At 32.6% G+C, this 25914-nt stretch overlaps 2 protein-coding genes and 5 non-coding genes across 8 annotated transcripts; 6 read left to right on the forward strand and 1 right to left on the reverse strand.

Moving 5' to 3' along the window:
* The first annotated feature begins 216 nt into the window (after nucleotides 1-216).
* Nucleotides 217-299, forward strand: C06E2.14. The gene has a single exon (NR_071766.1). It is a non-coding gene; the product is annotated as an Unclassified non-coding RNA C06E2.14 (non-coding RNA).
* Nucleotides 300-1474: 1175 nt separating this feature from the next.
* Nucleotides 1475-1546, forward strand: sup-21. The gene has a single exon. It is a non-coding gene; the product is annotated as a tRNA-Trp (tRNA).
* A 2237-nt stretch (nucleotides 1547-3783) lies between these two features.
* Nucleotides 3784-4541, forward strand: C06E2.2 (THAP-type domain-containing protein; the record flags this gene model as incomplete). Its single annotated transcript, NM_077103.4, has 3 exons — nucleotides 3784-3850; nucleotides 3899-3949; nucleotides 4383-4541. Exons 1-3 carry the CDS (start codon nucleotides 3785-3787, stop codon nucleotides 4539-4541), a joined length of 276 nt encoding a protein of 91 aa, NP_509504.1. The 5' UTR covers nucleotide 3784.
* A 1974-nt stretch (nucleotides 4542-6515) lies between these two features.
* On the forward strand, nucleotides 6516-6607 carry C06E2.11. The gene has a single exon (NR_071767.1). It is a non-coding gene; the product is annotated as an Unclassified non-coding RNA C06E2.11 (non-coding RNA).
* Nucleotides 6608-10524: 3917 nt separating this feature from the next.
* Nucleotides 10525-10587, reverse strand: C06E2.13. The gene has a single exon (NR_071768.1). It is a non-coding gene; the product is annotated as an Unclassified non-coding RNA C06E2.13 (non-coding RNA).
* Nucleotides 10588-13219: 2632 nt separating this feature from the next.
* C06E2.12 lies at nucleotides 13220-13324 on the forward strand. The gene has a single exon (NR_071769.1). It is a non-coding gene; the product is annotated as an Unclassified non-coding RNA C06E2.12 (non-coding RNA).
* A 3918-nt stretch (nucleotides 13325-17242) lies between these two features.
* On the forward strand, nucleotides 17243-22670 carry C13E3.1 (Separase; the record flags this gene model as incomplete). 2 transcript variants are annotated; one of them, NM_171749.7, is made up of 11 exons in its annotated part: nucleotides 17243-17486; nucleotides 17587-17685; nucleotides 18075-18166; nucleotides 18214-18425; nucleotides 18607-19691; nucleotides 19736-19900; nucleotides 20440-20637; nucleotides 20685-20945; nucleotides 21368-21631; nucleotides 22088-22234; nucleotides 22281-22670. In NM_171749.7, 11 exons carry the CDS (start codon nucleotides 17292-17294, stop codon nucleotides 22464-22466), a joined length of 2904 nt encoding a protein of 967 aa, NP_741867.2. The 2 variants fall into 2 exon arrangements, with proteins under 2 accessions (NP_741867.2, NP_001348658.1); NM_001361818.4 differs by lacking the exon at nucleotides 21368-21631 and having other exon boundaries at nucleotides 17292-17486; nucleotides 22281-22466.
* Between the last annotated feature and the right edge of the window lie 3244 nt (nucleotides 22671-25914).

Below are 25914 nucleotides of genomic sequence, written 5' to 3' on the forward strand. Positions count from 1 at the left end.
TCTCACCGGAAAAGTTGACCGAATATTACAACAAAACCACAGTCGGCAATGAATATCTTTAGATTTTATCTAAAAAGGTATTGGTAGAAAGATTCGATTGAACTGACAACAAAAAAAAATGAAAAAGAAGGATTGGGAATGGTGGTGAAGAAGAATGATAAATGCCGCCAGATCGTCAGCATCTTCTCAAGGACAGAATCGTCTGGCCAACATGAATTTTCCATGCCGCTTCTTTTATCTCGGAGTGTGTGTATGTGTATGAGGGCGGGGGGCAAAAAGAAAACAAAACTCGTTTTTTTTCAATGGGACACAAATTTACAGCATTGACTGTCTGAAAAGAAATTGGCAGCGATGTTCGCTTTTTGTTCACAAAACGTTTTATCACGAAAAAAACGGACTGTCTATTTTTTAGAAAAACTGAGCTGCATAAAATATATGTTCACTTTTGACGGATATTACACAAAACACATTTCAAAATAATCAAGAATTTTTAATTTTCTAAGCCGGTTTACCAAGATTACATTAATTTTCCAAAAAAAAAGAATTGTTGCTCTAAATTAAACCGAAAACACTTTTTCAGAGTTTTAAGCGTTCTACTGTTCAAAATTTTATTTAGCTAATCATTAGCTTAGCAACATTGATTAAGTTGAGGAAAGGTGAACATTCATTGTAAAAAATTACGTAAAGCCGGATGTAAAACAATTAGAAAACGATACAGCGGAGTAGCAAATGCTCTTGCTGTTGTAACACGGGGTGTTTTGAAAATGACTTGGTTTGAAAGTTTCAGTAATTACGGTTTCATTCGTTACTTGTGTTTTATATTCCCGAAATATTAAATTAGAATTTTTAAGTTATACAAAATGAAAACGTGTGGAACATTTTTGTATTTTTAAGCTTAGAAAATAATCACGGAAAGTTGGTTGAAAACTTTCTTTTTTTTCGCAGTTTTTCGAAATTCGTGCAGTGGAATCTCAGTTATTGTGAGTGCGGCAGTCTCTAATAGTGTAACACTTTTTTTTGGTTCCGAATGCCACATCAAATTTCGATTTCTTCGATTACTTCAATGGTATTCTAGTTCATTTTTCCATGATTTCCTACAAATTTTCAATTTATCGTTGCATTTTAGTGAAATTAGTCAAATAAAGTTAACGGTATCTATTATGTCTAGAAGTATTTGAATTTCAAAACCATAGAGTTCAAAACTTTTTTTTTACTTTGAGCAAAATCTTTGTTCAATATTGAAGCCATTATGATTGAAAAATAATAATAAATAAATTATTTGAAAAGATGCGTTTGTTAATATGAAGTGAATTTTTCTGCATGCAGACTCGTTCAAACATTTTTCTGTTGTTTTCATTTTTCACTATGGAAAATTCCGTCTATTCTGATTTAAAATAAGTACAATTTTTGCTGAATGCCTCACGTATTAGTTGTAACTAACATCATTCTGTCCGTATGGTTGCGACAAACCCATGACTGCTTGGCGCAATGGTAGCGCGTTCGACTCCAGATCGAAAGGTTGGGCGTTCGATCCGCTCAGTGGTCAAAGTTTTTGTCTCTTATTTTGAAGTAAATAACCTTTTTTCTTATCCGAATTAAAATGAAAAGCTCGCATACGTTCAAAAAAGATACCCAAAATAAGTCAAAAAGTAGTTTTTTTTAACCTACGCATGATTAACAGCTCTAACAATAACATAATTTGAGATAAAAAGAGCATATTCTCACGAGCGATACCAAAAAATTCAAATAAGAAGAAGACATGTGAATAAATCAAATGAAATGCAATAGTATTTATGCCAATTCCATAAGAAATAAGATGGATTTCACAAATAAAGAAGACGATGCACGCATAGGCAGGATCATCTCATCTGAACTGAATTTTTTTTGATAATTCTTTTCTATATAATTTGATAATTCTTTTCTATAATTCGAAGTATGTGTGATAACATTCAAATTTCTTTAAAGCTAGTTTAGTAGAGTGAGATTGGATAAAGAGCTGTAAAGGTTTACGTGGGGAAAAGCTATGAAAATATCACAAATAAAACATTTATAAGAACCGAGTTTCAGATACTATTGTCATCAAAAACTGGTAGTTAATGGAAAAAACAATAGTTAATGGAAAAGCAATGCATTATAATTGTAGCGACGTTTCGTTGTCATTTACAATATATTTAAAACGGATGAAATACGTAATTTAGTTGCAAAAAGAAGTTAAAATAATAAACGTTTGATAACAAAATTCAATTTAATACAAAAATCAGAGAACAGGACGATATCAACAACATGTAATAAGTTCTTGTGCAAATTGGATTATAACAAAAATTCGACGGAACATCAAATCAGGGTGGATAAAAATAATAGAAATTTTTTGCGAGGAGAGTTGCGACCACCACAAAAATGATTTAAACTTGTATCTTTATTATTTATCGCAGTGTTATTTTGATTTTAATAGTACTATGGAGTAATTACGTACAAGCTGCATTGTCGTTAGCTGCGCAAGTAGAAATTTGAAACTTCTAATTGACATCTTTCAAGAAACTTTGCAGCTCCAAACAAATCCATTAATAAGACTTTTCTAAGTTTTAAACGTCAGTTATCGACTACATAGTGATAAAACTCATGAAATTGAAAAATAGTGTTGGTTGCTAGTTTTTGTGATTTGAAAAAATTGTGAAAATTGTTTTGCATATATGATTTTGGTTTTCTAAAAAGGATTTTGTAAATAATTGTTTTTCTGAATCGTGTATCAAAATTAATAGAAAATAATAAACAGAAAGAATGAAAGTTCAAAAAGCCGGAATGATATTTTGGTAACCTTAGCAATCCTTTGAGGTTTGCTTTACTCCTTGTGTTGCAGTATTATCAAGGTTTTTTTTACAGAGTTAAAGAAGGCAAGCGATCTTAATGGAATGAAACCCTGGAATTTATTTTTTTTATTTTTTCAAGGTTTAAAATTTGATTCAGTTTGGTGATCAGGGTTTTACTCTTCCCAAGTTGCCATGCCAAATTTGATAAACCAGTTCCCAGACAAGATTGCGTCACCAAATGTATATGTTTCGTGTGAAAACCTTTACTCAAGTACATATGACATCACTATTTTCCAATCTCACACGTTTATTGTTGTGCAAATTCGCATAGAACCAGATTATCCCGGTGATTTTCTAATCGAACGTACAAAATGTACTGCATGACATTGCTCAAGCTAAAGCTTAAAGTGACAATTATGGAAAAGGAGAGGATTGAAACCAGAGTAACGCCCAACATTTTTGTTTCCTAATCATTATGCTCGCAAGTGCATATTAATATGCTTCTGAAAAAGTTCATCAAATCGATTTTTGTTTTTTCTTCTGTAAGAAACGTTTTCTTATACTTTGTGAAAAATGAGTAAAAACATTATTTGAAAAAAGATTTGGAAACTCATTTTCGTGTAGAATCAACATTACATTTTTGGTTTGAACTAAATTTTTCTTCGCAAGGGTAAATTCTAATAATGTGTCAACTAAAATAACAACGGTTCATTTTTGGAATTAATTTATTTTTCTTTTTACAAAATCTGTATTTGCGAATACCAATTATTGCCTACATCGTAAGACATTTGTTCCAGTTAGCAATCTGTAATAATAAAGTTTTTTTTTACACAGTAGTCCAATCAGATACAGTCCCTTTCGATTCACAAATATGACACATTTTGATAACATATTTAGTGCCTGAAAAACCATGAAATTATCAGCAGAATATGCAGAACATTTTTGAAACCTTAAAAGAGTCAAATCAGAATTTCAGAATGACCACCAAAAGCAGCAAGAAAGAGAAAGGGGGTTTCAAACCTACACTGCCTCCGGTTATATTGGTGATTTCAAAAAAGTATATGTATGCATAAATCCATTTTCTATTTTAGACTGATACCTACAACTGTCGCTTTGTAATTCAAGAGGAAATCGATGTTGAGGTTGGTGTTCTTACTTTTTGATTGTTATGAAATAGGAAAACAATGTACCGTGCTTATTACGGTTGGTCCGTAGGAATGCAACAAAATGCAAAAATATCCATAAATACTGCAATATTATAAGTGTAAGAAGGAGAAATGTTTAAAACACTTTACGTAAGTTGGTGAAACTTGAATTAGTTACAGTAACCCCGGGTTCTCTGATTGGTTAGCGCATCTCTCATTTTTTGCAACATTTGACAATCAATGAATGCCAAAATTTTGAACGTATTAATGGTACTTTCCGTCATTCCAAGTTAAACATTAAAACGTGAACTTTATAAAAACGGTTTTTTAAAACTAAATATCAATTTCTACATAAGTTGTAAATCGAATAAATATTAAAAGAAACATTTGCGTTCGAAATTCATTATACATAATCTAGTAATAATTTCAGTCACAAATGTCAGACGGAACCAAATCGGAAACGCTCACCAAATTGTTCTTTCACTTAGCGTGTGCTGACAATATCATCAAAATCGGAGAATCAGCGTATACAAAGGAGAACTTGTCTATTGTGAAAAAACTAATTAAAGCACTGAATAAAATGAGATAAGACAAGAATTATAGCTATGCATACGGATGTGAACAACTCAAAAATACTAACGCAAATTGAAAAACGAACAGATTCTCTACCGGCATTTTATTCAAACTTGAGAACACCATCGTGAAGTTGTACTACTTATTATTAAATTCAGAAAAAGCAAAAATTTTGCAACAATTCCCCCAAAAAAAAAACATTCTGAAAAAAAGTTAACTTGAAGTCAGATACCGTATATTCTCTATTAGATACCATATATAGTGCGGCAACACTGCTCTTTCGAAAATTAGTGCGACAGTCTCCAGTAGTACGGCAGTCTCTAATAGTGCAGCAGTCTCTAATAGAGCGACACCCTTGTTCACTGCGAGACCCGTCGCTATTTTTTCTGTTTGAGCATTTGGTGAAAATGTAGTCGTAAATATTTTGCTATCAAAACAATTGTGTTTTTGTTAATATTCCATTCGCTCCTTATTCCCGAACGCCCTCCTCCCCGCCGGTGAGCATTTCACACAAACAGTAATTCAATCCTGTTTGCTTTTTGTTGATCTTGACTTGACCCGAATAGGTTCCAATTTCTGTATGCAGTAGCTGGCAGAATTATAAATACGAAGTGAAAAGAAAGGTAACAAAAGAGTCAGAAGAATAATGAAGACAAGATATGGGTAAGATCCGTTTTTTTCTATTTCTCACTGCATAGGGGCACATTTTGAAAACATTTCCTTCTTGTGTTCCATCCGTTACTTCACAAAACACTTTATTCACGATTCTCTCGTCTATTTTACTCGCAACACGCATAATGTCTTCTTGAGCGTGCCACGGTGTTCTTTTTCTCCCCCTCTTCATTTTTCCTAGTGAGGCCGCTTGGCGGTTAAGGATTCAAAAAACAGCCACACAGCATAATGTTAATTTTTGCTATTTTATTTTGATTCAAGTTTTGAGTCTTCTTTCGTGTTTTATTATTAGTTTGAAAATAATTATATATGAATGCACTTCTCTAATTCTGAATTTGTGAAAGAAAATTTTAATTGGTAGTCTCAAACTTGTCGTTATGATTTAGAGTACATCGCACTTTCTGACATTTTTCTTTAATGTTGATTTCAAATTGCAAGTTCAACCTTTGATAGGTTATTTTGAAAAATGAGCATATATGATTTAATTATATGTCTATGCAATTCAGCTGTTGTCTCTGAAAACGTAAATGAGATTGTTTTTTGCAAAATGTATTGCAGATCGATTTATTTTTGACTTTGATAATATAATAATCTAAATAATAAAAATTACATGAAAATCAAAATTTAAAATTCGGACAACGATAAAAAGGTTTTGCTTTTCCACAAAAAGTTTTTAATAATTTTCGAACTGAATTTTAGGCAGAGGTGTGCTATTTTCATGTTGCCAACTGTGAAAATTGTCTACTGCCTAAAAATTAAATACCAGCAAATTCGGAAATTACCGAAATAAACTCGATAAAAATGAAACATAAGTTATGTTTTGAGATTGCAAAATGCTCACATTTTAATTCTAAATTCTCTCAAATCTTAAAACTAATATCTCCACACTTGAATAATTGCGTGCTTCACGTGATAATTTAATTATTTATTTATGCCGAATTTAAAGATGTATTCAATTTTCGTATTTCATTGTAATGGCACACAAATAGAAATCGGTTTGCTGGCGTAAAATTTCAAAAGATTAAAATATTTCAAGAGATTTCTTGAGAAATATAATAAAAACCATATAACTTTTGAACCAGTTTTGAGTTCCCCCAGTTTTAAGAAAATCGGTTAGTACAAATTGAAAACTTTAATTCCTGCCACCGATACGTCAAAACACACCAATTTGCGCAAAAGAAAAAATGGAATCCTGCCGTTCTTACTCGATGCAATTCTACCATCATCTCTCCTACCAACCATTTTCGTCAATTCTTCTCGTTTTGTCTGGTCTTTGTTCGGTGAAGGTTACAGAGAGTGAAAACAGGCAATCATGGTGGTCACTCTCTCTCTCTCTCTCTCTCTCTCTCTCTCTCTCTCTCTCTCTCTCTCTCTCTCTCTCTCTCTCTCTCTCTCTCTCTCTCTCTCTAACTATGCATTTGTATTCTGTCTCTCTTGTTTAGAAACATGCCTATTTTTATTAAATTTTTATTTTGAATAAAATTAGGTTTTTTCTATTAATTTTTGAAAATTTATTGAAGGATGAAAAAAAACAAGTTCTAAAAACCAAATAGCAATTCCAGTAGTTTCAAAACCAAACCAATAATTGAATTGGCATTATAGTAGTTATATTCTACTCAATTAAAAACTTAGGATAATTTTCTAAAACCTACACATTTAAATTATGAAACAAAATTAAGCAATCCATTAAATCGTATTTTTTGTTACTGGAAATTTTGAGCGCAAGTGTAATAAAGAGTGCAAGTATGTTTTTTGATCAGTAGGTTTGAGTGAAAGACTAATGAAATTTCATATGTAATTCAATGACAAGTATTAAATTTAACTTATATATGTAAGGCATATTTCATATCATATTTTAAAAACCCAATAAATATATACTTTGAAATCATCAAGAAACACACAAAACACGCAAAAAATAAATTGTCAAGAATGTAAGAAAAGAGCCAAAAAATAAGTTTAAAAAAACGGGAAACATTTCTTGAAGGGTCCTTTCTTATTTTCGATTTCACATTTTCCAAAACTTATGAAATAGGTAAATATGACCGACGCGATGTTTCTTCCCAAAGCGTAAACATAGTCCGGTAAATATTTCTCTTCATCCATTTTCTTTCTGTATATTACAACAAATTTGCAATAAACAAAACACATTTGACTTTTATGATGTGGCGCACTAGGTCTCCAAACAAGAGGTGGTTTTTAAACGATTATGCAAAATTCTTGCCCCACTAAACCAGAAGGGTTTACATTTCAAATTTGCAATTCGGACATTCAAAAAGTATCCCTTTATAAAATGTTCCACTTCATCAGGTTTACTACACATTGGTACGAAAAGTCGATGTTTTTTCCAAATAATATTTTGTTCACGTAGTATTTTTTTTTAATTGCCTGTTTGAAAGTTTTCTTTTTACTACAACTTCTATTTAGAATATTTTATGTTAGAACCATTCAGAGTAGAGATTTTGAAAACGCAATTTAATCAAACTTAAATAATCAAACGTTTCAGCACGGATATTTCTTCATTACATTTTTTAAAAAATTATTGTCAATTGTGTTATAGATTTGAAAATTTAAAGTTTTTTAAGAACCGGAGTTTATAATGACATTTCTGAAAATTTGGGAACATTTTTATAAACATCAAAAGTTAAAAAAAAACCGATGAAATAAATTTACTAAATCTATAAATAATTAATTTTTACAAAATGGTAGACGCAACTCTGAAGACGGGACAAAAAAATTTTGAATCCTTCTTTGAACATTGAAAATGTTTGATTTTGGGAAAATAAAAACATGTTGATTTTTTTGTATTTTTAGGCTTAGAAAATAATCATTTTTAAGCCGAGCGAGATAAATAGCATATCACCTTTGACTTGAATAGAGAAATTAATGAATATTTAACTTATGTTCAATTTGAGTTTCGATAGTACAGAAGTACCGTTTCTTACTCTTTCTCACATTTCAAAAAATCTGTTTAGGAACTGATAATTTTGATTTTTTGAGTTAAAAAAGTTTTTTTAACTGCGAAGTTACCACTTTTTGATTTGAAATTAAAGAAAAAATTTAAATGTTTCATTATTCTATGTTTAGTGATTATAGCACCATTAACGTGATTTTAAAACTTTTCTCTGCTGGCGATTCTTTTAGCTTTTGCTGAGAATCGTAAATGTTTTTTGACTAGTTTTTTCACAAGTCATGTTTTTAATAATGTTCGGAGCTCAAGCCCACGCCTCACCTTTTGAATAGAGGACCTAACACGAACAAAAATGATAATTGAAAAAAAAATGTTTTGCATTTCAATAATCAACAGCATTCTCCGTTATTCATAATTTATATATAAATAAATAAATAAATATATATATATATATATGTCAAACCTTGACACATGAACTTGTTTAGACGGGAGATTGTTTTACGACCCATAAATCTCTGGCGGTCCAATCCATTTGGCCTATGAGTTTTTCGCCCGCTACACTGCTGCTCCTACCACTTTGTAATCAACATGTTTGAGACAAAACTTTTAAGAAAATTGGATTGAAATCAGTTTTTTTTCTTCTTAGTGTTCAGTACTTACTTTAGTTTACTGTGTTGAAATCGTTTGTAAACTTTTTTTAATTATTGAAAATCCTTTCATTCTCACTTTTTTCTGGAAAAAAAGTGCCATAAAACTACTGTACGGTAAGCACTCGTTTTCAAACACCCAAAAAACCCCCAAGAGTTTCAAACTGACTTTTTGGCACTTTTTCTCTGGGTTCTGCATTTCAGATGAATTTTTGATCGCATTTTGTAGTTTGTAGTTTTTGACATAGAAACTAACAATTACAACTGTTACTGTGTCATTTATAAACGGGCGTCAATGTAATTTTTTCGTTCACGGGCGTCAATGTAATTTTTTACGGGTGCTCAGTGATATACACACAAACTTGAAATCAGTTGAAGATCACACCAACTTTTCTGAACCATATCACCTTGTATCAGGTGTGAGCGGCGACTGTGCGCAGTTTTGGCGCATTTGAAAATGCCAATTTTCATAAAATCTGGCAAAAACCTTAAGTAAAAGGGAGCTTAGCAATGCTATCACGCTTCTAAAATTTAGGTACAAAATTAAACTTTTTTTTTTCAGAAGATGTTAAAATTAAATACAGTTTGTTCCCAGTGCCGAGGTTGTCACATTCGGAGTTTACCATATTCATCTAAAATATGAAATCCAATTATGCGGGCACTATTTGCAATATTTTTTGTGTGGGCCAGTGAAAGTCAGTACAAGTTATTTAGAAGAAAATGAAATACTGATTGAGAAACGCTGAACATTTTATATTATTTCAACATAAGGAAACTCTTAAGTTCTTAGTGTTTTCTAAAACTACACAAATGTTGTATTAAAAAAGTCAACGAAGCCATAGAAAACTATCATTACTCCACCGAACAGTTATGCACAACAGTTAGTTTTGCTATCAACATATCTTAAAAGTGTGAAAATTATATTCACAATTTATTTTGTTCTACATAGCTTCATATGCATGCGTAAATTTGTGATTGGATAGAAGGCAATCATTTTCAAAATATTACTTTGAATAAGAATAAACACACTTCGAAATGATCTTTTTGAACTATATTCCTTTATCTATCATTATTTTCTTCAATTGTATTTTCTGATTTCTCGTGATACGCAAAACGTGGTTTCATAAAAATTCCAATTTCCCAATTTGTAGCAGAATCAAATCCATGCGCAAACTCCGCCCTTTTCAACACTCCAATTTTGTCGCTTAGGCCACTCCTACTTTTTCTCATATTTCTTTCACTATTTCTGGTATTGAGCATTTTGCCCATTATTCGCTAGAAGTGAAATTTGTTACATAACGAACAACTGAATATTTGAAGTCAATTTGATTTACTGTTTCAACAGGCAAGTGGATCCACATATGATGTGATTAGAAAGCAGTGACAAACTTTTGTGTCTTTCAGATTTTTCCATCATAATATCATTTTTTTCACAAACTTCGATTATGAATTATTTTCTAATTTTTAATTATCTGTTTGCATACAAAATTATGAGTTAATGTGTAGGCGAACAGTTTCAGAAAATCTTAGAAAAAGACTAAGACATCATAGAAAGAAATTGATTTTATTGGATAACATTTCACTCTTTTTTTTTAATTCTTAATTCAGAAAATTGAAAATCCTTTCATTTTCACTTTTTCTGGAAAAAAGTGCCATAAACTTACTGTACGGTAAGCAATCGTTTTCAAACATCCAAAAAACCCCCAACAGTTTATCTTAATTTATAATAGGCCAACATGACAACTACAAAAGACTTCTTTTTGTTCATTTCCTCTTATCTATTTGTTTCACCCCCATCGTAAACCATTTTGACAGTCCTAATTTTTATGGAGCGAAGGTTTTCAATTTACCGTTTTCTTCGTTTTTCTGTGGACTAGTATTTTTACACGTACAACTTTCTCCACCTCTTTTCTTCTCCCTTTTCCTCTTTAATTTTGATTCTAATCTTAATTTGAACCCACATTTGCGTTCGGTTTGCTACTTGTTAGGTTTCAGACCAAAGGTGGTACACCATAATTATTAAAAAAGCACTAAAAAGTAATTACGGGACCCTTTTTGGAGTACTTTTGAGAGGATATAATTTCACCGGAAGTTTGTTCAGCTCCGTTTTTCATCCGTCCGGAAAAGTTGCTACAAACACTGTTTTTGAAAACTTTCACCAACTTTAACGACTATTTACTGTGAATTCACGCTCTGAAACTTTTTTGGAAATACTTTCTTTTTGAAAAAAAATTGAAAAATCATTTAAAAAGTTGAATATTTTAGAAGATGGATCCAAAGTGTTGGCTTTTCGCAAAAATCTCTAAAATCAAAAACTAAAACTAAAAAATTTCAGTTACCCGCTTTGATGTGGTCTATAAAAGCTACATTTTTTGTAGTGATCAATGTTAAATAGTTTTTCTGATTGTATTGAGCCCTCACTATTATTTAACAACATATTGGCACTGTGAAATGTTTTGTTGTTATCGTGAAAGCGATCCGTGGGAAAATTTGAATAACGACCAAATTTATTCCAAAAATAGAACACGGTTGCCAGGCACCGCAAAAACGCGCTGTAGCTTGTTTCTCACATTTAGAAAGACATTTTGGTTTTTTTACAAAGGGCCTAGAAATAGAACAATAAATTGAAACATGCATCCCAAACATTTTACATTATCTGCTTTCTATGTTTTCATACACACAGCAAAAAATCGCGACTAATAAATTTAAAGTTAAAACGACCTGAAAATCCGTGACTGACCATCTTCCATTCACTATGCTCACAATTAAATGCCCTATTTTTTGAATCTAGAATTTAAACTGAATTTTAGACTGAAGTTTAAACTTTCAGCTTAAAATTTAAACTGTTTGAAAAGTTAACAAATCATGAATGGCTTGAACACAAAAAAAAAAGATTTTTTCTGCATTTTTAATTAAGCGGCAAACATTGAGATTATATCTTCGTCTGTAACAATCCAAAGATTAATCTGATGCTTGAAGATTACTACCAGCAGTTTAGTGTTTTAAACGTCTCGTCGATTTTTTTTTTGCGTTTCTGTCCTTTTCAAAATTACCCCTGTAATAATGAAAATTGCGTCTAATTTTGAGAACGTCACACACTAATTCGAGTGCACTTTTCTTGACGAACAAAATTATGTATAACACAACTTTATGACTTTTCTGACGGACTTTTTCAATAATTTCAACAAATTCCATTTTCCACAAATAACGAATAACAAAAATGTTAAGAAATGTAGTCCTTAGACAATCAAAGTGAAGACTACAACGGTCAATTTTCTTGTTTTCAAGATTTTTTTATAGACCGGATGTTGACAATAAAGATTGAGTATTCTAGCTAAAAGTGTACTGAAGATAATTAACTGAAGATAATATGCATGCAGAGTAAATTTTTACCTCATATATCGTAATTTTGAAAACCAACCAAAAACCCCATCTTTAACCAATTTTTCTATCAATAAGTTTGCTTAAAATAAACTTCATCATTGTATAGGTTTGAGCATTCAAAAATTCTCTAAATTCGTAGAAGAAAATAATCGAAAATTTCTGCAATTAAAAATTAAAAACGCAAATCATTTTAGTTAGTTTCGTTCGAATATGCAGTTTAATTAATCATGTAATGCAAATTTGGATAAAAAATTTGGATGCTCCAAATTTTCGAATTCTCAATGCAAATTTTTTGTTGTCTACTCACCAAAAATGTGCAAGGTACTTTGAAGTAGAAGCTTGGTCTGTGTGATAGTATGATGGTAGTTTTAAAGTGTCACTACGGGTATCACAATAATTAACGTTAAAAAATCAATAAATTTTTATAAAATGCTTCACAAAGTTGCTCGATTGTTTACTTTACTTTACTTTACTAGTTTTCACTTCAAATCTGAACTTTTGATTTTCCTTTTGTCTTACTAATAACAGATCAAGTGCGAAATCACAGATTTTTGTGTTTTAATGCTCATCGCTTGCTAGCGGTACAAGTCAACGTTTGCTCACGTATGAAAATGGACAAACATAAATGAACAGGCTACGTTATACTTAACAGTCCCCTCATGCGAAGACGGCTCCATTTCATTTCGTCTTCCTGTCTTGCAGTAGTTATCCTACGTTGAGAAATTTGTGGTTTTCACATTTTCTGAGGGTCGGACATGTGATTTCAATAGTCTATCCTAAAAACAAAAAGTTAGAAAGCAATAAATCACCAAGTCCGCTTTTCTTTGATTGCCTTGTCTTGTGTTCTTATTCCACCACTTGAGTTGTATCGAAATATTTTTTTTTGGCATTTGGCTTGATAGCTACCTTGTTTTTAGGCAGTTGTTTTCTAGGAATAATATCTGATTTATTGCACTTTTTGGTGAAACCTTTGCGCGCTGTAATAATTTTTCCGCCAGAAGCCTCATCAACTCTCGTATCCCAGCTGTCACTCTGGGAGGCCCCTTCGGTCAGCCTAGACTTGAGCAGAAGAAAAGGGCTCGGAGAGCATTAGTGTCTAGGAGATATCAACAAAATGTTTACTAATACACACTAGTTGCCACAAAACAGACACTTGCACGTCCAGAAGCAGAAAGGAGGATGCGAGAAAAAAAAGGAAAAGACTTCGTCCTTTTTGCAGTTTCTTTGTCTTCAATGTCTATTCTTATTCCAATATGTACATGTGTCTATTCACATTGTGCGCAACATTTTTGTCCTTTTCATTTCACATAAAAGAGTTCACATTCGTTTTGAAATTCTCATTTACTCCTAAAATAGGTTGCGTCTTTCAAGATAAACATACCGTGAATGATTTGAGTTAAGGTTTGAAGGAAGTAGAAAGAATATTTTTCAGGAAACCTATAAAGAATCAGACATTTTATCATTGCTGTCAACACAAATTCTGAGTGCTATTGCATTTCTCAATTTTATTGGAATACATGTTTCAATACTTTCTTTTCACTTTTTGAAATTTTTGTTGGTTTTCACAGTATTTGAGTTCATAAAGTTATACAAGGAATAAAAGTAAACACAAATTTTTGAAATCATATAATTGATAAATGAACATTTCATGTTTCCCATTTTCTTTAAAATCTGTATGGCACGTTTGCCTTATAGTTCGGATACGGCCAGTGGCAAAATGATTAAAATGTATTTCTATAATGCTGAAATCACTGAATATCATGACAAAACTGCTTTTTAAGTTACATTTTTTCATCCGAGTTAAAAAGTGGTGCAAACTCAGTATGATCCACTTTATATTACGCCACGAGAAGTCTAAAACACCGTCGCGTGTTCAAGTTTTTACAATGTTAAAATATGGATAGTTTTCACCGATATATTTTCAAGATTTTAATTTAGTTTTCCTTTGAAGACTTAATTATCTTTCTTGTAAAATCTCTTTTGCTCTTTATTTGACAAGACGTTTAAAATCGATAATTGTTGAATTTCGGAAAGTGTTTGAAAATTATATAACTTTCTAAATTGTTGATTAACAACAATTTTAATTACTGATTTTCAGTTTAATTTCCTGTACCAATTGTGAGTTAGAAGTTGAAATAAGTAATAAACCAGAAACAGAACATATTAGATCTGTTCAATTTTGATAAGATGATTACCTAGAACTTTCATCAAATTTTAGTTCTTGCCTGCATCAGTAATATGCTTGATTATTATTGTTTTAACAAGCTCTAACGCACAATTCATTTTTTCCATCTTCGCCTTTCCTCATTTTTGTTCAGTTCTTCAAGTCAATCCAATTTTCTCATCATCTCAATTTTCAAATTTCACACACCAGTTTCTAACCCTTCTCTTCCACTTCTTTCACAACAACAAAGGTTGTTGTCCACTTTTCTCATAGACTTTCCCACCGCTTTCCCCCCTCTCCTCCAGCATTTTCACTTTGATTCACATTTCAAAAATCGGAAAATACCACAAATTGAAACGCTTTAACGTCGTACGTTCCGGAATGAATTGACACATCGTTTTTGGCTAATTAAACCAGTTTTTATGTAGTAGTTGTAGCTGTTAGTAACATGTAACATGACGCTTGATAGATGCCGTTTTGTGTTGAGGCGAGGGGCCTTGATGATGATGATTGGTGTTCTTTTTCCCTGATTTTACCACTTTTTCAATTTTTTTGATTTTCAATCTTCACTTTTTGGACGTTTTTACGTTTGGGACCAACGCTGTGTTACTGAATCAAACTTTGTATATTTTTTAATGTAAGGCTGCTGTTAGTAGACTAAAAAGATCGCAGTAATGAAATTAAGATGCGAATTAAAAAAATGAATATTTTGAAAATAATTTTCAACTTAATGCACTCAATAAAAGAAATCTAGGAGAAAACTTTTCAAAAAAACGTAAAACTACTGTAGTTTAGAACTCCATCCGATTATTTGTTGCATTTTCAAGTGTACATCCCCAAGGGAAAGCAAAATTGATTTCAATTGAGAACGTGTTTTTCTGAGAGTTTTTAATTTTTGTATCTCAGTAAGTCTAAACAGTCCTAAAATAATTTATTATCTCTAGTAGAAATTCTTTCAAAAAAAAAAAGTACGAACTACCTTCAAAGATGCAAACCACTCGAAATAAGAAAGGTTTGAGTCATCGCGGGTCTTGATAACATTTGCGCATTTTTAATACTATTTTGCAGCAACACTGAACAGTTGTAAACTTTTTAGGTTTTAATGGTCTTTTTTTTATTAGAACTCCAATAAAAAATTTGAAAATTTTTTTAAATGTCATTTAGAGTTAATAACAGCGAAATCCAATAAGAAAACGCCATTACTTTTATTACTTTACTATAACGTCTAATAAACAAAGTAAGTGTTCTGTATCATATTTCGTTTGTTTAATATCTTTGAAATAGTCAATATCTCTGATGAAACATAGATCATCCAGTCAAGTTTATCAAACATAAAGAGAAATAACAATTACTGATAACCGCCGTCAATCATTTATCAGTTGAGTATTTTCTCACACTTTTCCTTTCAATACACCCAGGTTATGATTATCTTTTTAAATTGGAAAAAAGTATAAATATTCGATTCATTAGCTTTAGGTAAACCTTTTTTTCAATTTTTGAGTAACTTTATCGAAAAGCACTTGTGAGTCATTTCATCAGAAAAGGAAAAAAGAAATAAGGTATTTAATAGATTGTTGTGTAATCCATCAAAATTTTCCACTCACACAGACCGAATATTGAAAACCGAGTACTTTTAAATGCGAGTATTCAAATTCTGCAGAGAACAAGCTCTTTTAGATAAGAAACGTTTTCAAGTTTTTGGTGTAGGTAAGATAAGAGAGACATTGCAGAATAAGCGTAAACGTTTAATGCGCTCAACGCACTCTGCCAAATGTTTGTCTTGTTTTTCTAAATTCAGCTCGTTTTATTTTTATAAATATTTAGTTTTCTGTAATGTTGTATAAACAGCATCGAATTTTTTCAAATTTTTTTTGCATTAAGATCCAAAAAATATTAATTTTTGAAATGCAAGTGTATCTGACTTTAAAATTTAAATAAATTATCTTAAAGGTATATTTGGTAATATTTTGTGCACCCAGTATTTTCAAATTTAACTAACTCAATGAGAACCCTTCTTTTTTTGCCATTTTCTTCAAGTGCATGTTTTCGAGAATTTAAATGGGTTGGTATTTGAGATTTATAAACTAGACTCTTCTTATCGCCGTTTGCGTTGCCATCTCAATATTTTATTCTATCACATCATAAGAAAAGTTCGGAACGACGACATGGGAGAACATCTGCCGGCAGCTTCCTACCCATTTTCCGCCAGTAGTTTTCTAAGAGACAGACCAATTGCTATTTTTTAAGTGCTACTACCATCTGTCTTCTGTTTTCATATCGCCTTGCTCCCCCCCCTCCTCTCTTCCTCCTAGTTTCTTCTTCAGTTCGAACACTTATTCCTGGTTCTTCGAGGCTAGATCAATTATCCCTCAGAAATTGCAAATTAATGTCAAAAGGGCACTGTCCAGTCTATTGCTACTAGTTTTCCGTTGTTAAGTTTTATCGAGAGATGGAGGTTTTTTTGGTTGGAAACTGAAACTTTCGAGTTCTGGTCAAACTCACTTGTCGCAACCTTAGTATTAAATTTCCGTAATATCATCTTGTTTCACTGAATTTGCTCACTTTTCGGTTTAATAAACGTTTACCAGAGAATTTTTAAAAGAATCTATCTGAAAACTGTTATCGTTTATCACCGTTACCCACAGTAACCATGAATCATTTTGATTTTACTCTTATATTTCTAGTACTAAAAATAGGTACTAGCAATAGTGGGAAAGAGTTTAGCTTGAAATTCGCAGATTTTTCGCTGTCCTCGATCGGTGTCAGCTGTGCGTTTTCCAAAGTTTCAGTACAGTAATTTTAAAGAACAAGTAAACTATGGCATATTTTTATGTAATTATTAATAACGGGCGATTTGCAAAAATCATTATCGTTCTTTTTTTTTTTTAAATATTTTTAGTATATCTTTAAATATCCTCAGTCCTCTCCATTGAAACTATTGAATCTCAAATTTGCAGCTTGTGGTTACCCGCCATCGTCCGTTGTGCCGACATGGAGTGGTTCGGTTGGCTCAAGCGGGTGAAACCTGTGGGCAAGAAATTTCTCCGAATATGTGCAAATCCGGAGAACGAGTTGGTGGAGTTGGTAAAGAAAGGGAGAAGCGCGTCGTACACAAAGTGCGAGCTCGATTGCACAAGTCTGTTGAAGGTGTTGCACATTTTTACTGCCTTGATGGCGGCTGGGAAAGTAAGTAAAATTGCAAATTAAAATTATGCTCAAGATCTTTGAGAAAATTCTTTTGGCAACGTTTTTTTCTAAATTCACAAAGTAAATTTGCCACTTTTAGAGAAACGCAGCAGCAGAATTGTGCAGAACAATTGCAGATAAATGTTTCAATCAAAATGCAGAAAATCCATACCGCCTGTTATTTCTATCGTTTGCCATGGTAAGTCATACGCAATGTAGATGATTTTAATCTTGTGACGATCATCGACCACAGCTGTTCTTTGACAGTTCGTGGTTTTTATTTTTGCTTCCTCTCGTAACTTTAATGATTTCTTTACACATCGTCGCAGTTTAACAATTACCTGGGTGTCTGTCTGGGTGGGAAATATAAGAACTATTAAGTTTCAAAAGAGGTACATAGTTGCGGTAAATGAAACAAAAGATCGAAAGTTCAAAAGTTATGAGTGCAGAGTAACAATGAAAAGCACTTGTGTTGTTGCGTTTCATAAAATCATGAAGTTGAACGAAAAATAGAAAAACCAGAGAATATATTACTACAACACTAAAACACAACTTTAATTGAGCAACTAGGTTTTTTTCAAATTTTAGATGGCAGAATGCGAGGAGAAATTCTACGATATGAACATTTCTCCACAAAATAAAGAAGATATTTCACTTAAACTACGCTATTCATTATGCCAGTAAGCTATTTTCCATGAGCGACATGAAAACTTTTTCAATAATTTAGGCAAGCTTTTTCTGGAATAATGGAAATGGAACCAACGATCTTCAAAATTTCGGAACTGCTCACATTGTCTGAAGAGTTTGCACATTTTTCATGCTTTCGGCAATGTCATGTAAATTTGTTGAAGAATCTTTCTGAAATTGATGAGGACGAAAATGTCGACTGGTTTGACAGAGTCAAGGTTCTGGATTCGAATATTTTGTCATTGATCAATGGTAAGATACAGCTGCGAGGAGGGCATTTTTATCGAAGTAGTGTATTTAGTTATTTATCAAATGGTTATTTTGTTTGAAAGGGATTTACCTTTTTGAGTTTGTTGCTTTAATAGGCTCGAAATGAGACTTCGGTAAAAATTAAAAATCAATGTTTATTCAATCATCACTTTAATTTTTTCAGAAAGTGACATTGCTGCCCGGCTATGCGAAACTGACAAAGAGAAAAAAGAGTTTCAACAAAACCTTCTACGACTTCCTCCGTCATCTCTTGAGCAGAACGATCAGTATTGTTTTTCTTGGTTCAATCAGCTTCATCTGCGAGAAATTTATGTCAGATCAACCGCTGCAATCGAAGTTTTGAAGTCCGATGAAGCTTTCAAAACATTTTCTTCTAGTGCGTCATATTTGCCAAGATCTTTACTAAAAAGGAAACAAGCGCCGAAAATGCACCGAAGACGGTTACAAGCCCGAAATCCAGAAATGGAAGCAGAAGAAAAAGCAAAAAGAATTTCATTTGGAGAAGATTCAGGAGTCTTGGCCGACGCTAATATGCTGATTATGAGGAAAGGCTCGAAGTCTATTGTGTGCCGACGGAGAAGCAACATTCAAATAAACTTCGGAACAGAAGTGGATGATTTGAACTACAATAGTCCTATTTTTGAAGGAGAAAAATCTTTCACTGACAAGAATGCGGAAAATGTTAAAGAACGATCTTTCCAACGGAAAGAAAGAGAAAAGAATTACAACACTGGGGGAGCAATCGACTGTAGAAAACGAATGCCAGATGGTGTCAGAAAAAAGATTCGAATTATTCTTAGAAATATGATGGCAGACGGAAGGGAAATTCAGAAGCAGGACGTTCTTGAAGATGAAATTCTCAACAAAGCATTTCCGGTCACAGATGATGAATTCAGTGACGATGAAACTGCTCCAAAACCATTTTTTCGCACCGAAACTTTAGAAACAATACAGAAAAAGAAAATGCGAAAATTAGGATGGATTGATTCAAACATTGAATCTAAGCATGTTCTATGGTGGAACAACGCTAAGGATGAGCTACTAACTGCTAGAGCAATAGCCAATCATTGTGTAAAAATTACCGGAGACAGCAGTGAACCATTTGCCACGTTTGAAGAATATTTAGGAAAATTTGAGAATGGCGGAAAGCTTCGAGACAGGATGTCGGAGTCAAGAAGGGAAACGAATAGCAGAGTATTTGACGTTAAGAAAGAGAGTGGTGCTGATGACGGGATGCTTCTAACAATGGTAGGATTAAAAAGTTAATTTCGAAAAACAAATTGTAGTTTCAGCCGTCATCTGACTCATTTAAAGAATACAAAATAAATAATAGAAGAAGTTACGAATCGGTTGGATTAAACTCACTTTTGCTTCAAAATATGAGGAGGAGGTGTATTGATGAATTGTTAATGCTAATTATGATCATGAAGGGTCAGCAACAATTGCAAGATGGCAACGTGAGTATATTTCTTCAACTAGATCTTTGTTTTAAACGTCTATTAAAGTAGTGTGTTTAACTTCTCTGGGGAAATATCACAATGGTTATCCGATTTTCTGCATTCAACTTAGTAGACAATTTTAAAATCCAAGTAATGAAATGGGCTGAAATGTGTACGGGTCATCAACCTGACGTAATTCAAAAACCACGTTACACACGTGTAAAACGTTTTTATAAATTTGAGTTGAAAATTCAAAAATAAACATTAATAACTGTCAACACAATTCTGCACATTTCCGTGCTAAATTGGCACACTTCGGTTAAAATTATCACTCCTCAGAAACAAAACCTACAAACTATTTGAAAATTTTTAAATACTTTCCAGATCCTAGCCGTAAACATTTCAGCCCCGTGCACCAGTCTATAAAAGTCAATTAAAGGCATTTTTATTGTTAGAGTGTTTAATTCTTTTTATAACAGTGTTGATAATTATTTACAAAATGTGGGCGCAAATACACCTTAGAAAAACTTCAATTTTTCCAAAATTATGCATTTTAGGTTGTCCGGTGCCTTGCATACTTGATGCTAATTGAGTACAAACTTGCCGTTTTTGCTGAAACTACTGGATTGGAAATATCAAATAACAGAAGTTTCTATGAGTACCTTAAAAATCTTTACAAACATCTACTTGCCAAGTTTCGACTCTACTCAACCGATGTATTCGGTGTCAGTTGTTTGAAAAATACAGAAGAAATGGTAGAAACTGATAAGACTGAAATTAGTATTAAAATTGAGATTTGCAGATATTGAACGACGATCACGACAAGTTCGATTTGAATACACAGTGCTTTAAGTTTTGTCAAGAAACCAATGCCTACTTTTTTTGTATTTGCATTCGAGGAAAATTTATTCAATTAAGGTCTGAGGAACTGATGCATAATGTTTCAAAGCTAGATAGAGAAGAAATAGAACAACAACATGAAATTTTCTTTGGTTTGGATAAGACGAACAAGAACAATCATCTCAGCAGTTTTTGGAGAACCGAGTGCATGCCAATTGTATTGGTTAGTTTTGATAACTATATCAAATTTCACTATGTTTCTTTTCAAATTTTTGTCTATAATTTTAAGCTCAAAAATTTTGAAACCGAAGCATTAAACTACGGAGTTTTACCAACTTGGGAAATTTAAACATTGCATGGAATAGCGGGCCCTGTGGTGGTTTTCAGGGTTTTATGTTGGGGTGGCGATGTGGTGGGGTGGCGACATCTTTGAGGGTTTTACGGCGATGTGTCGACTAAAAGAAAATCTCCACTACAATATGGCTAATAATTCAAATAAGTTAATTTGTGGAAAGAGCTAGGAATACAATACAGATGATTTGAATAACTCGTGCATGCAAAGAAACAATTTCAAGCTCAAAAATTTTGAAATACGGAGTTTCAAACTACGGAGTGTTACCAACTTGGGGAATTTGAACATTGCAGGGACTCGTCCACATGGCAGGGCACAACCTTGTTGATCAAATTGACAGCATGAACCAAACGGAGTCTTCAGAAATACTCCATAGTATGCCAGGATTGTCACCTCAAACTAAAACTTGGCTGAAACAAGTTACTCGGTATGGAGTTTTGAAACAAAAAGCTGACAAAGAAGAGAGACGTGTTGAAAATCGTGCGAACATGGTTGTCCCTATGTTGTTCCAGTTGCCGTCAAAAATCAGTGGCTTGCACAATACCGAGTACATGGCGGTAAGCGGATATATTTATTATAATCCTTCCTGGAAATCTGAAAAACAAATTTTTGTTAAAAGCTCTGAATTTCGTTGAAATAGTTTGAAAATTAAGTCAATAATTTTCGGAATAGATCTATAGATTGGCACGTCACTTGTAAACTGGGCGCCATCTTACTGTTGGAAAATGTTCAGACTAATTTGAGAGTATATTGGAAAGCAACTTTTGTTAAGCATTTTGTGAGAGTCTCTGCTGAAAATCAATACCCAGGGCAATTTTGCGCTATATTTGTAATACCTCAGAGTTATTTCAAATTTGAATAACACAAACTTGAAGAATATTTGTGATTCTCCGCCAAAAAGAACAGAGTAGTAATATGATATTCATGTTAGTGTTTCAAAAACTAAAAGATTTATACATATATTGAAAAGATATTCCGTCGAAAATTGTGTTATCTGAACAGTATGATTTCAGGATCAAGAAAACCTTGAACCCATCTACAAAGCCACCACTGATTTTGTTTGCGGTAAATACAATATTTGGAAGGAAATGTGTAAAGCCGACAGTGAAAACTTCCGAAAGACAAACACTGACAACGGGTATTTGCAAGAATCTAATTTGGTATATTTCTGATATTATGAATATAAATTTAGTGGTTCATATTCAGACGTTTGTTGGTGAAGCTATCGAAAAGGATGTGTATATGGTAGCAGTATACAGAGGTGAAAAAATAGCAGAAGACCGTGATCGAATCGGATCCCAAATGCACTTATTATGCCGAAAAATTCGTTCTCAAGCTGGTTTTGTTTCTGTTAAAAGGCGCAATTGTAGTAAAGATCTAACTGTTCAATAGGGTCAATTGATGATAAAAATACATGTTTTAATTGTTAAAGTCTAGTCATATTGATGGTTCCTCGGAGATTTAATATTCCAAAATACTTGTTTGTACAATTGTGTAAATGCGATATCATTTCCCAATTTCAATATGGGTGTCATGCTAAAATGGTTTTTTTTTCAAAGCTTTTCCGACTTTTCTTTATAAACTTTTTTTCACTTTTGTGTTCATAATTTAATACCACACATAACAAAAAAGTGTGTTTACAATGTGCCCTTTGAGCAGTTGAAAATTTTTAGAATCGACAACAACTGGCATGGGAAAAAGCAAATCTTATTCAGAAGAATTAAAAGAAGTAGAAAAAGAAAAGATGCAGTTTGTATACACCCGATTTCCGCAGTTTCACACTATTTCCATTTACTGTATATATTTGCATATCCATCCTTTTGACCGACAAAGAAAAAAAACAAGACAGAATAAGAAAAAGTGGATTCCGTTAGTTAGAAGTTTTCGGATTTTTAGATACACTGTAATTCACAGGGTGGTTTTGTTGTTCTCTTGTTTATTTCAAATATATTTATTAATTGTGTTCATTACTTTATTTACGGATAGTGTTTAACAAATGTAAAGGAGTATAAGCGTTAAAAATTTCGTTTATATTTTGTTTTACTCATTTTGCCAACATACGCTAGAGTCTTGCACACTTAAAATCAAAATTTTCCTTCAGAAAAAAACACACTTTGAGAATTGGATACTGTCAATTTTATCAGCTCTCCTTGTTGTGAGATAAACTACAGCAGAATAAAGTTAATTGCATGAAATTACAAATTTCAGCTGAAAAACTGTAAAAAAATTCAATACTATTTTTTCCCATTCAGTGCACATATTCTTGCTAGGAAACGAAGCATTTATTCATCTTTCGGCATTATTCTCCTCAAGAGCTTGCTAACAAATAACAATCGAAGCCTATTGCTAGCCATAACAGTCTTTTGCTGATGACTTCTGTTCGTTAGCTGCTGACCTTCACCATACACTCCGCTCTATTCACTGAACCACGTGTTCTTTTGCATAATTAGCATACACTATCATTTGATAGTAGCTCGTGCTCACTCATCACTATCTGTGCAATGAATCGCTTGTCTACAATAGACTCGGCTTTTGAGACGGGTTCTGAGGATTCGTTTGAGTTGTTCGGCGATGATTGTCCTCCTCCGATGCAATTGATCAGGTAACAAACTAATTTAATGAGATAGAAAAAGAGAAACATTTTAATTTTAGGTAATTCCCTAAAATTGAACAGTCTGTTAAGCAGATTCTTAAAGTATTTTTATTTGTTTATATACAAAACTTAAATCCAAGATCAATCTGCACGTTGTGATATGTTTAATTTTAGATTTTTGTTAATTTTAGACTTACGTGAAGTACAGCTTCTTCTCAAAATTTGAGATAAAAATATGCTTACTCAAATTATTTTTCACTTATGTAAACGCTACCGTACTGAAAATGCACCCCGATTAATTTCCAAAAATGTTTCAATCAAAATGTGAGTTTATTTTTCCGCAGCACTTTTCATTTTTGGTGTTTTAAAAATTGTTCTTAACCCCAAAAAAACAGTGCCGAAATATTCGAGACATGAAGAACTTTTTTGAAAAGATACAAGTCCTATTCAAATCAAATTCATTAAGTTTTTAGATATAGTTGAAAAATAGTGAATGAAAGGTGAAAAAAACCGATTTTCTGAATACTTTTCCTAACAAATTATTTTAAGTTCTAGTTATAACACTATTTTATTTCACAATAATTGGACTCCAACCCTTCTCTTCCAAAAAAAACTGTGCACACCACCAAATTTCCCTCCGGTGACTTCATATCAAATTACCTACTCTCGAGGCCTTTTGTTTCCTCCCCCATCTTCCAAAGTGCCAATAAGTTGCTCATTTTGTGCCACAGCAAATTTTATGTTGCTTCTTCTTTTGCCTATGCCTGTCGTAAACGTGCGGTGTTCCTTTCTCTTGCCTAAAATGTCCTTGTACATACATAAATAAATAAACAATTTGAAAGCAATGAATCCCTTGTTCTTGGAAGAAAAGGGGAGGAGAAGGAACCATGGCCCAGTAACATTTAGTAGTAATATTGTGATTTTTCATTTTTCAATTATTTTTCGTAAAACAAATGCATTTTACATTTCACAATATCTTGTGACTCTGTTACTGTAGTTGCTTACATTTGTTGATTTTTTCTATTGGAAAACATCCACTTTTAGTAGTATTGCACCGTATTGTTCCTAGTTCGGTTAAATATAGCTAACTAAAAATCAGTTTACACTGATTTTTCTGAAGATTTGAATATATGTTGTATTGATTTCACCAAAATCAGCCTAGATATACGCTTGCAAAGTGGAGAAGTTGAGCTCAACACCAATAGGGGGAATACGGTAAACTGATTATCAGACACTCAATAACATAAAACACTTATCAGCAAGAGGATGAACTAGGCTTCTTTTCACTTTTCAAACCCTTGACAACAGACAATCTCCCACCAATTTGACCCATGTGCATTTTCTCCTCCTTCAAGTATTTGCTCACTATACGGCCATGAGCAAATTGTTCCATGTTAAAGGTTATTCCAACTTAATGGCACTTCTGTTATCACTGTTCTGTTGATTTCTGATTGATTAGGCTTAGTCACGTACAGTGCTGGCCAAAAAGATATCCACTTTCTGTTTTTTGATGATTTCGATATTTTTTCCATTGAGCATAACTCCAAAACTAGGAAAGCTATCAAAAAAAGTTTCAACTGGTAAAATGTAGCTCGTGATCAGGCCTATGTATTTTTACATGATTAAATTATTCACCCAAAACATGGCAAGTGATAAAGCGGCCGACATCTCGTGAGTCCGCTTTTGATGATGATTACTAAAACGACTGTAACTCGAGAAACATATTTTTAATGGAAGGTTTTTAGAAAGTAACACGATGTTTATATAATTTTTTATTGTTTGAACATACTAACTTCGTCCTGAAACCTCCATTGAAAAAGACAAGAGAGTTTAAAGAAGAGAAGTGTAGAGTAATCTCGAGCTCATGTCTCAAAAATAGTAGATTTTTTTTTCTGAATTCTGTTTATTGGTTAATATGTAGTTCAAATATAATAACAACATCAGTTCTTCACAAAAATTGTCGGAAAAAGATTTTCAATCCAAGAAACCTGATTTTTGAACAAAGCCTCTAAACAGTGTCTAATGAGACACTAGTTTCAGCGCACACATTTTTTTAAATGGAGGTTTTAGGACAAAGTTGATATGTTCAAACAATGAAAAATTAAATAAACATTTTGTTACTTTCTCAAACCTTTCATTAAAAATATGTTTCTTGAGTTACAGTCGTTTTAGTAATCATCGTCAAAAACGGACTCACGAGATGCCCGCCGCTTTATTACTTGCCATGTGATGGATGAATAATTGCAA

Source organism: Caenorhabditis elegans, chromosome X, assembly GCF_000002985.6.
Source record: "Caenorhabditis elegans chromosome X".
NCBI lineage: Eukaryota > Metazoa > Nematoda > Chromadorea > Rhabditida > Rhabditidae > Caenorhabditis > Caenorhabditis elegans.